The sequence below is a fragment of the Melanostigma gelatinosum genome (genome assembly GCF_949748355.1).
Source record: "Melanostigma gelatinosum genome assembly, chromosome: 21".
In the NCBI taxonomy this organism is placed as follows: domain Eukaryota; kingdom Metazoa; phylum Chordata; class Actinopteri; order Perciformes; family Zoarcidae; genus Melanostigma; species Melanostigma gelatinosum.
The window spans coordinates 5,763,758-5,775,821 of record NC_136654.1 but is presented as its reverse complement, the minus strand read 5'-3'; the positions used below and the strand labels follow the sequence as shown (position 1 = coordinate 5,775,821).

Here is a 12,064-nt window from a genome sequence, read left to right as displayed (position 1 = left end):
TGATGTCTGTCTCAGTTGGTCATCTTCGAAGACCCACTGATGACATCACGTCTATGACAGAGCCGGCTGTAAAAGGTCTACATGGCAAAACAGGAAGCCTTTTTCTTTTTCACCTGTGTTTTTCTTGCTATATAAGCACAAAATATGCTGTGGAAAAGGTTTACTACTATCTGCCAGTATTGTATGTTGTCCATTGCTGGCCATTGCATCATATATAAAATGAATTATATGGAGCCAGGTACTATACAGGCTACTGGTGTTTGTAGGTCTGATACGAGACAAGGCTGAAGACATTGGCCTGCAGACCAGACTCCACTGGGACTTGGGGACCTTCATTAAACCTCGTGGGAGGCCACTGGCTCGTGCTCATTGGAGTGGTAAGCAAGAGTGCTGTGAGTTGCCAATAATTAAACGGCATTAGTTACAGAAGTCTGTGAGGCTGGAACAATTATGGAGTAATATTACAATTTTCTTTTACCCTTTTAAACCTACAATATATTTGCAGTGTAAAATGTAATATTGAGGATTTCCGCATAGTCCTTATTATGTTTATACAGCTGTCCTTGTCCGAAAGTTGCCACTCTCCCGGGTCCTGGCTAACTTTGCCTCGTTAAATGATTAATCCACTGAGGGTTTGTGGCTCTGTCACCCTCGGCCGACTTGCAGTCATTTTGGAAAACTCTCAACTCTCCACGGTCTTCTCACCAGTGATGTGTTGACTTTCCCCTCTCGGACTTGTCAAAGACTTGTTACGGATGGCGTATTGATCCCTGGACCTGGGCATTCCTTTCCGGTCTGGAGACCAGAAGCTTTGTTTGAGACCTCTGCCTGAGAAGACAGAGGGAGGGATGGAAACAAAGGCCCTGTGTGTTTAGACTCAGAGTTTGTTGAGGATCCCAGATTGGCCTCAGCGCTTGTGGGTGCTGCATCTTCCGTTGTCACCAGCATCTGGGTCCAAATAACTTAAATCACTGACGGATCTAGATTCAATCTGGATTTAAAATTCAACAGGAAGTGGTTGGAAGACTTTAAAGAGGCGTTCAAGCAGTGAGGCTCAGGTTATCAATATGTATACTTTAAGGAAAAACAAAAATCCTTGGGGGCTTTATGAGACAGAAATACCACACAGCAGACTCTGGTGAGTTTTCTTTGGCTTGTTCCTATTCATCTGATCCTGATAGATATCACTGATCACTGTTAAATAACTGTGTATGACCAGTTATTGCAAACAAAAGTTTGTACATTTTGCATGTGATATGGCTGTACCTCATAATCATCCACTTACTTTCTATACTTTTCATGTGACACCAATCCATCTGACATTTTATCATCTCAAATGTTGTCCTGTCAAATAAAACAATGTCACATGGGGGAAAGATGTACTGGTTATAATCTTCATCCATCTGTCCACGCATCCATCCTTCCTTAACGTCACAAAAAAGTTATGTCTCGTCTTCTGTGAAGAACATTTGCATCTCAGATTCACATTTGTTCTCCACTCAAGACACTTACAAGGATTCCTCTCTTCCCAACGCAGCTTCACCAACTCTTTCAGATACAACAGCCTTTATTACACTCCTTTGTCAGTGAACTAACCAACACTTTTATTACTGAATTACTTTACGGTCCCCCCGAGCAACAGGGCCACACAGGAGCTGCTGGTGGTGAATGAAAATCCCTTTGATGTTTTAAACATGTCCCCCAAACCGGACTCATTCCCCATTCGCAATATTTACCAAATACTCACATTAAGACCCACTGTTCAATTTGCGTACATTCATTTTTACTCATTGTATGTTTCAGATGATTATGCATGAGACTTCATCGTGTGGTTTTTAAAACATTTTTTGGGATGACCAGTGTGTTGTCCCAGTGCTGCCACTTGGGAGTGCTGCATTCATTCTGCAGTGAGCCAGTCACAAGCCAGATGTCAGTGACTGGATGGAATTAATATAACAGTCAAACTTACTAACAAAAAAAACTAAAATATGTGATGCTAAGAAAACCGATAGTACCTGATTGATCATTCTTTGGCTTCAATTGGCTCCAGACCGAACTAACCACAGTGTCTTTAGGCCTCCTTCTACTAATTATTGTGTCATGCATGTTTTGATCCAGCTGTATATCTGCACACACAAGAAGTAAGTTTAAAGTATCCAATACCTGCACAAATTGACAATTTCCTTTAACGTCATTGCTGCAGCGATCCAGCCAGTGGAGTCAGTCCTGCAGAGAAGCTGACCACCGAGCACCTGCAGCTCCTGAGAAATGCGTTTTCCTGTCCAAAAGCTGGACCACAGATCCACGAAGACAGGCCAAAAGGAAGTAGAGGAAGGAACAGAGGAAATGAAGAGCATGGAATGAAGTTCCAAGAGTTTCGGGAGGTTTTGAGGTCTGTGATTGGTCCAGATGTTGAGGACACATGGGTTGAAAGGTTCTTCGGTGAGGTAAGGAGAAATTAATATCGAAGAAATACTAATGCCATGTACTGTTAAAAAGGAAAGCACAGAGACATTATACAGTATAATCCCATCAGCGTAACCTCAATGTACCAAACAAAACAAATGTGGGACGACTTCCAGATGATGATGATGCAGAGTCTTCTAACTGTTTCATATCCAGGTGGACATCAGCTGTACCGGGCAGGTAAAGTGGCAGCAGATTTGTTCCTACCTGCTTCTGGAGTACACTGAGAGAGAGCGGGCCTCCATCCCCAGAGCGGCCCTGCTGGTCTCCCAGCCGCAGATCAAACACTGCTCTCACAACAAGGTATAAATCCACCAGCCTGGGAAAATGAGAAGGAAAGGTGCATCTGTGAAGGATGTTCCGGAATAACATCAGTAAAGATTTCTCTAAGCTTCTTCTCTTTGTATGAAATTAGTTTTAGTAGTTCATCCCTCATAAATAAATGTAACAAATAAAACAAAACATTCTTATACTGAATGAGAAAAAAAAAGCTCTGCTAACACTCGGCTAACTGCCCAGCACCAAACGGCAGACAGAGGACGATAGCAACTATGCTAACGCTAGCTGGTGAAGAAAGTCCAATGTTAGCGCGCTAAAAAGTCAGGTTTCGTACTCAGAAGTTGTCAGAGTCCAAAACACTGCTGAAAAGAAAGTGAATATTGTATTAACTGCTGTCAGGTGGACAGAAAGAGAACTTCAATGGGATTTGTTTTTAGCTTTGTGTCCGCTGTATGTGTAAGTAGCCTCGTCAACTGCTTGCTAACATGTTAGCCAGCTGTGGTTCTGTCAGCTATTAGAGGTGTTCTGCCCCTTTATTGCCCAAAAACAAGAATTGTTTTGTTTTTGCATGATTCATTGTCCGCAGGCTAGATATGTGACCCAGGATTTAAATGAATAATAATGGTATATAAGTATGAAACTTATGACTTATATACAGAAGGCTTTTTTATTTTCTACACTCTACATTCTTTCTAAAAGTAATACTTTTATTACTCCAATAACCTGTTTTGTATCATTGATTGTACTTGCACTCATTCCTCTGCAGCGGGAGCCAACAGTGCGTGTGGTTGCTGTGTCTCACCCTCCTCCACTCCGCTACATTAGTGTCAGTAAAGGAGGTCAGATCACTGTCTGGAACAGCAGCCTACACATCCTCAAAACTCTCAGGGTGAGTGACATCATGGTAATACTTTTACATCCACATGGGAGCACTACACACACACACACACACACACTCACACGTTTTATATTTAATCCTGTTTAATCCAGCTTGCCGGAGACCCAACAGAGGAAGTGGCCAACACCAGGAGGTTCAGAGGCTGGACCACTGATGCTGTCTCTATGGGCAACGTCCGCAAGGTTGCCATAGCAACCGACTGTAGGGACTTGCACTTCGTCAACGTCTCCACGGGCAATGTATTCGAGGATGTCCACCTCTTTGGTATGCTTAAATGCTAACGTGTTGAATTGTTCCAAACTGAGCTGAAAATCTAAATTGTCAAGTGTTTTCAACTCGTAACTGTCTCGTCATTTTTGCAAGGCTTTCGTAGTGTCCCAACCGCTCTTTGTTACTGGCATGATGTTCAGGTAGGACCGCTAATCCTTTGAGACAAATTCCCTCTGAAAGCAATAAACCCATTCCTTGAATCGATGTGGTTTTTCCCTCCAAGTGTCCAGAACGACCCTCTCTGCTGCTACTGGGGGATGAAAAAGGAGGAGTCCACCTCATGTGGTTCCTGAATCCATCTAAAGGTCTTTTCAAGAATGTGGCCATCAAAGAGAACGATCCACAGAGGATCTTTTTCCCAGTAAGCTTGGTACTAGTAGTAACCGGTGTAGCGGTCAGTAAAGACAGCCAATTGTTGATTACAGTCCAATTTTACAAACAAGCATTTATTATTATCCACCGTGATAACAGGACCTTGGTGAACACAGCAACATGGTCTCCTACCGTCACATCCCGAACATCCACCAGGAACCAATCAACAGAGTGATGTTTGAGCCCAGCGCCAACGTCATCATGACATCATCAGAAAGTGACACCACCTCTGTGGTCTTTATGAATGTGACACTGAAGCAGAAGCCTTACATTTGGAAATTTAAGCAGGTAACCGACTTCACAGTGTGGTGTTTGACAGCAGGGTTTTATGTGGTACTGTGTGAATTCTCTTCCTTAGTATTTTGAAATGAACTTTCAGAAACATATGCTGTATACTATATTACAACACGCTACATATTATTGTGGTTAGCGCTTCATAATATCAAGTATGTGTTTATGCATCAGAAGTATATTTCCAGCAAGAAGGGAGTGCAATGATTGTTGTTGTTATCCACTTTTGATGTGGATCACGGTCAGGTGGAGGTCACTGTACTCTGGCCTGGGTGACCCCGACATAACTGGGCGAAAAATCAACCTTCGGTTCAAACTTATTTATAAATCAATGAATGCTCTGACGGCATGTGGCAAATGCAAATAGTCCTTAACTCATACAGTGAATTGTCCCCTGCCAGTTTTATCCAGAAGAACAAACATGAGATGTGAGTCAAGTTATTTCTAAAGTTGACTCTTGCCCAGCATACAGAGGCCAACAGCGCCACTGACTGTGGCGAGAAGGAGTTAATGCTGTTACAAAAGCGTTATTAAAACTGGGCGGTGATGCTTCCTGTTATTCACAATGGCTTCTTTTGAAGGAGCACAACTGTCTGGGAATTTTAACAATGAGGCCACCCTAAAAAAACTCCCCAGTTAAAAGCAATGAGACCAGCTGACTTGTTCGATTTATTAGAAGTGAGCATGCTTTTAAGTATTACGTAAAATGAAGTATTGTCTAAATACCATCTGTACACCATGTTCTTTTTGTCTCATTTCAGGGCGCGAAATGTTTTGACTACAATGCGTCTCTGCAGTTGCTGGTTACAGGAGGTTGTGACCGAGCAGTCAGACTATGGACTCGATTTGTGACCACACGGCCCGTTGCTACGCTGCTGGGTCACCGCACCACTGTGTTGGATGTTGCAATCTACCAACCTGTTGGGCAGATCTTCAGCTACTCCAGAGATGCCGTGAGTCATTAAAGATAAAGCTTCAAATATTAAGTGCATATATATTGCTGATTGTTTATCATATAAAATCATATTTGGGATTTTTTTGTGAATCGGGACATATCACGACAGAGCTTGTTTCTTTTCTAATTACTTAATTTTTCTTTGTCAGGAGCTGAAGGTTTGGGACATTTCCAGCAATCACTGTCTGAAAACCGTCTGCCTGCAGTTTCCCTGCAAGCAGCCGGGTCGAATCCCAGAACATGGCAACTTCCCCTTCCTGTTGCTGAGCCCTCCTCTTCCTGAGCAGACCCAGGCTCATTTGGTGGTGGGATGCAAAGATCACCTGGCAGTGCTCTACCTGGCTGAAACGAGAAGAGGAGGGGGCGGGCGGTTGACGGACGAAGGAAGGGAACCTGGACCAAACCATCAAAGTGGTCCAGCCCTCTGCTGTGCGCTGTACAACTCTCCTCTGAGACAGGTGGTGACAGGACATGCCGACTCGTCTGTGTCTCTGTGGGACGTGGAGACCGGGAGGAGGCGGCTTCAGATCCTGAACGCTCATGGAGAAGATGAGCTCACCTGCATGACACTAGACTCCTCCCACCGAAGACTGATCACTGGGGCTCGCAATGGCACTATAAAGGTTTGATACCACGTCACACAAAAATACTGTAGCACCAAACATTGCTGTGCATATTTATGAGACAGTTTGTTCATGAGAAGACAACTCCCCGACAGGTGTGGAACTTACTAAATGGCCTCAACTTGCACAAACTGGAGCCCGTCACCAACTCTGAGGTCACCGGGTTGACCTGTCTCCACGACACCCAGCTGCTGTCCGTTGGGTGGAGCCAGCGGGTCGCTCAGTACGACATCGCAGCTGCCAAGGTAAAATTAAAGGCGCTTTGAATTGACAATCCACAGCAGTTTTACATCGAGTAACTTAATTAACAAGCCTGTTGCACCTGTAACTTTGCTTAAGAGTGATGTCACAGGGTCCTGGAGTACACCTGTGTGTCACTGCAACAAAGCGAGAGGTTGAACCTCTCTGGAGGGCAAGGTTTTCAGGGGGTATTAAGTTTCTCTTTGTGCTTATAACTAATACAACAAAATAATAATTTGACCTGGTATTACAGGTGTTACTTTTTCCAGATTTTTAAGTTGGAAGTTAAGATTTTTGGCATTATGTACACCCTTAACACATAATAAAGGTGTTGAATGCATTTCCTTCCTTTAAAAACATTTTTTTGAAGAACTTGCATTGTTCATGTCTCCTTTTTCCTTTCTGTTGTTGGAACATGACATCAATCAACTCAGACCATCAGTATCACGAGGACCCGCTCACCATGGTGCTACTCGTGGTCATAACCTCCACATGTTACATATCAAGCTTTGTTCGTAAAAAGAGAACCAAGTACTACTACTTCTGCAACAGGAAAGCACATCATTAAATCCATGGCAAAAGGCGTTAGGCCTCGTATATCTTTTTATTAAATGTCGAGCATGTTTCAGAGCTTCGGAGAAAAGATTCACCACATCCACCTACACATTTCTACACGCTGACGCTGCCGGCGCCAATACAAACACCAGCATGAACTGCAATGCGAGACAAAAGTTTGGACGCGCATGTTTTCACACCTCAAATTCTTGTGTTACATTTCACCTCTCAACCTTTTACCACCATCTGCTCTGCGGTTAGATTCATCCCTCGACTACAGTAGCAACATTCAGTATTCATGTCCTGCTTTTCCTCCGCTCACAACGCTTCTCGTTGTAAACCCCCGGCTGTGTCAGCACAGCCGGGGTTTTTTGAGAAAACATTTTTAAGGCTTAAAAAGAATGCGAGGACTGTTTCTTAACGAGTAAATGATGTTAGCGAATGACGTAAATTACATTTACTCATGCACCTGGTGAGATCAAATACATCTGTGCCATGCAAAACATCTGCACCAGGAGTACTCTGACGTCCATCATGCTGAGCTATAACTTTTATTGCCAAATATTGTCATACACAAAACAATTCCACATTTAACCATCCTAAGCCGTAAGAGCAGTGGGCTGCTGTAAAGCGCCCGGGGAGCAACTTAGGGTTCAGTGTCTCGCTCAACAACACTTGGACATGTATACAGGAGGAGGAGGCGGGGATCGAACTGTCAACCTCGTGATGAAAGGTCGACCTGCTCCATTCCCTGAGCCACAGCCCATTTGAAAGCGCTGACCTCAACACTGTAGCCCAGAGGTGTAAACAAAATCAGTAAACCAGGAGAAGGAAATAGCGCTGCTTTCCACCAGGCAGCACAAACAATTACATGTTATTTCCGACCATTTGTAAACTGTCACAGTGGGAAGTGGCGATTCCAGCCAACAAGCTCACACACACAGTGGAGCCTGAAGACAACATGGCACTCTATGTTTTTTAGAAAACCTTTTCTATGTTGAACTGCTGACTTTCAACCTGAACACTAAATGTTTTCTTAATATTTTTAATGGACACCACGGTAAAAACCTTTGCTGACGTTTAATATGTACATCTGTGTCTATACTGTACGTATAGGATTTGTATGTAAGAGCAGACATGTCGTGGAAGTCGAGCGTTGTCCACAAATCGGACATTCTGGCCGTGTGTCAGTGCGCCGCTCTGGGGGTCGTTGCCACTGCGAGCCATGACGGAGAGGTCATTATATGGAGGCTGGAGACGCAAGGACCAGTGCTTCACCTTCAGAGGCCGACACAGGCAGGGTAAGATCCATTTTATCCAACCTTATACTCCACGACACGAAACATATAATCCGTTAATGAAACACAGTTAAAACTGTGTTCGTGACTGCTTATAAAACAGCAGTGTCCACCTTCACATTCAAGTTGTTTTCCCTTTGTTCGTGTGCATCTAGACCGCTGACCCCCGTGGACAGCCTCTTGTTCCTGCAGCATCGAGCTGGCAACAGAAAGTTGAGGAACAGAGGCGTCCTGGTCTCATCGCAGGCCGGCTGTCTCTGCTTTTGGAGCGTCACTGGACAGACGCACACTTATGGTGAGAGAAGGAAGGGAGGATGGATGCAGAGTACAATTTTGTCCACGGAGCACTTTCACACAGCCAAAATGATTCTCCTCCACTGAATGGGCTTTTTCTCATAATCCCCATTAAAAAAGGTTGTGGAGTTGTGTAACTCAACCCGTGGACCACTTTGACACAGCCTAGCCCTTCATTACGTGGACAAAATTTGTACAAATCCACAACCTGAATTATTTAGGCAGTGTAAAAGTACTCTATGGGTTGAGTTACGCATTGCCACAACCTGGGTTAAGAAGATCATGAGTACCCTGACGTTTTCTTGCATACTGGCACTTCTCACGAGCTGCCGTTACTGTTTTCTGTAGCTCTCATAAGTCTTATGAACCTAAAAGCTATTTGGAGAGCACCTAGAGGAGCCGACACATGACACGGGGGAAGTGTGTGTGTGTGTGTGTGTGGGGGGGGGGGGGGACGTTAACAATGTTAACGTCCTTTTAGTGAAATAATAGTAATAACTGTTTCATTCGTGAACAAAAATAATGAAACATTATTTACAACTTTTCTGAAACTGCTCTTTTGATTTAAAGAATATTGTTTTACAGGGCAAAAATATCGAGAAGAATTAAATGTTCAGATTAAGGCTGTGAAATTGGGAGACTGACTGCTGCATATGTGTACGAGCATGCAGCGGTGTGTGTATTAGTGAGCCAGTCTGCATTTGTGTGGTTGTGTATGTTCCAGCATGAAGGAATTTGAGAGTAATAGGGAGATGTGTGACATAACATTTAAGAGTGGCAATTTGTCTGAGAAGTCAATTTGTCATTGAAGTCAAGACAGTATTCTTGAACTTGTTTAAAACTTGTTTAAAAAGTGTTTGCAATTAATTTTTTTCCTTCTCATTCCAGGTCAGTTCTATGTTCCTGAGCGGCCAGGTGAGCGTGTGCTGAGCCTGAGCTCAGATCAGCTTGAAAACACCACGCTGGTCACTGGAGACACAACGGGCTGGCTTGAGATCTGGGACATCTGCCACTACGCACTGGACATCCAACACGAGGTGAGTGTATGTCTTTGTGTTTGTGAGCTGGTGTTAATCAATAAAAGATGACGTGTGTGCTGTACTGTACATCCCCAAATACCCGCAGTGTTCTCTCTCCACACAGCCAGTTTGTGAGCGGCCTCCTCTGCTGCAGCGTTGGAAGCCTCATGAGAGAGCATTGGTAAGCGTGGAAGTTCTCCGGGTGGCTGACCGATTGTTCGTCCTCACAGCCTCAACTGACGGCTCTGCTGGACTGTGGACAAAAGACGGAGACCACGTGGGTTCATTCGGGCAGGAAAAGATGTGGAGTATTAGTGAGCCAGCTACTTACCAGAGGTGAGGCTCATGAGCTGGTCTCTGTCACACTTGTATATCTCAAGAGTGTAATATCGAGGAATACGTCATGGTTCAGTGCTTCCTCCAAAAGAAACTTCCCTCATTGTTTCCACAGATGTTTGAGTCCTTAATAGCAACTTCAGTTTGGTTAAAGGTCACAAACTCTGGCTTGGCCCAGGACTTTTCTGTGTGCTTGACTGTATTTACTCACATGTTGGGCAACATGAGCCATAAAGGAGAGAACGCTGTGAAGTAATTTCATTTAAGAGAGAAAAAAATGTATGTCTGACTTGTGTCTCACTAACTCAGTCACCAACAGAACTGTCCAACTCCTATCTGTAAACATGCTGCATTTGGTGTTTGCATGCGCAGAACACTGGCGCAATGTGTTGTCATCAACTGGTATTGCTAACAATGGCGAAGCTGGCCCGAGCAAACCCCATTACGTTTTCATGACACATTCGGGAATGCAGACTGATTGGGTGTAAGGTAAATGGAAGTACAGCCTAACAGAGCCTGTAGTATTTCTGCAGAGTTGCCTTTCTTTGGCTATGCATTATCCAGTTTTTAGCCAAGCAGCGTCACAGAATTCCACATGATACAAAATGTTTCTAAACGTTGTCTTCAACAGAGAGGCTGCCATACAGTCACTTTTAAACTCTCCTTTTTGCCACTCAGATCTTTCATATGTTTAAATTATTATCTGTCCGTTTAAATTCACCCAAAGACAGTCCAACCTGTGACAAAGTATCATCCAGCAGAGATCCCTGATCCTGTCTGGTTCAGTGACATGAACACAATTGGGAAACCTGCCGAAAGTAAACAGCTTTGTGTTTGCACAAGTCAATTCCGTCCAGCAAAGAGCGATAACTTTTGCTTCTGACATCCATAGGACGACACGAACTACACTGAAAGAAGACACGAAGAAGATGACTGAAAGTGACGGGAAGGGGCTCAGCAGGGTCAAAAGTAAAGTACCTGGCCCCACCAGCAGAGGCCAAACTTCACGGGAGGAATGCTGTTCTGAAGGTAGTCATTTAGTTTAGTGCAAACAGGTGTTTTGAGGTGCTACACACACACACACACACACACACACACACACACACACACAGAGAGAGACACACATAGAGATGCCCTCTCCCTGAACCGGGCCATCTCCAGTCACATTTGGCTGTGCATTGGGAATGCCCCTTGACATAATTACCCCTTTCGTTAGAATCCCTCCACACATGGGTTCGGGTGTAGCTGCTGCTGCTGCTGCTGCTGCAGAAGAGCGTACAGGTCTGGATGGCCTTGCAAGCTAATTAAACCTGATACCATGATTAAATCATATACAATCTCACCACATTATGAAGAGAAGAGCCAGAGCATTCTTCACATTCTTCTCCTCCGAGGTCTGGAGCTCAGATCGGTAACATTTGGGCAACGTACTGCTCCAGAGACGCAAGATTGTTTAAAAAAACAAAAAGATTAAGTGCAGAAACGCTAACGGTTTGTGACTGTGCGTGTGTGTGTGTGCAAGATATTTCCAATACTTTCCCTTCACTGTCTGCCTATTACTCAGAACTTTCCAAAATAAGCAATTAGCTGTGCTTTCTCAGCAGCCACACCCAGGCAGACACTGTTATGTACAATATAAACTAATGTTGCCGCCTGTCATTCACTTTAGCTTCACCCACCAGTCTAGCAGAGACCGACCACGATCGACCTCAGCAGCACGCGGTAACCCGCAAACACACAATCAGCGGCTGATGAGTGCAAACTTGTCTTTCTCGTCTCATTTGTCTTCTTTCCTTCCCTCCGTGCGTGCACATCCATCCACACGACCGTCATCTGTGTGTGTCAGTGTCTGTGTGAGGACTCTTGCCAGTCGGCAGCTTGGTGTCACGAGAGGGGACATCTGTTTGATGACATCTGCCACAACAAACACTGTTGATTGGCTGTTTTTGCCACATCCGACTCTGCAGGTGACTCTCAGACTGATTTCTGGATCCTTTCCCTTTTTCTCCTCCTGCCTGCTTTACATGATCGTTCAGTTCTGCTGGTGCCCAGTGACTGTGATAACAAGTAATGCATCGAAGCGTTCCGAACTTTTTAGGAAAGAAAGCAAAATATAGTGCAAATGAACGAATCAAACTTAAATACATTTGGATGAGAGGATCAATACC

General features: G+C 44.3%; 1 protein-coding gene across 1 annotated transcript; it reads left to right on the top strand.

The window, feature by feature from the left end:
• Positions 1 to 228: 228 nt before the first annotated feature.
• LOC306795467 (cilia- and flagella-associated protein 337) lies at positions 229 to 11,832 on the top strand (the record flags this gene model as incomplete). The annotated part of the gene is made up of 18 exons (XM_079293989.1): positions 229 to 238; positions 1,012 to 1,138; positions 2,204 to 2,447; positions 2,623 to 2,769; positions 3,512 to 3,634; positions 3,736 to 3,907; positions 4,007 to 4,053; positions 4,137 to 4,274; positions 4,385 to 4,573; positions 5,338 to 5,529; positions 5,681 to 6,154; positions 6,250 to 6,399; positions 8,066 to 8,250; positions 8,403 to 8,542; positions 9,430 to 9,578; positions 9,685 to 9,874; positions 11,566 to 11,618; positions 11,743 to 11,832. The coding sequence occupies 18 exons, from the start codon at positions 229 to 231 to the stop codon at positions 11,830 to 11,832; spliced, it is 2,820 nt and encodes a 939-aa protein (XP_079150115.1).
• Positions 11,833 to 12,064: the final 232 nt, after the last annotated feature.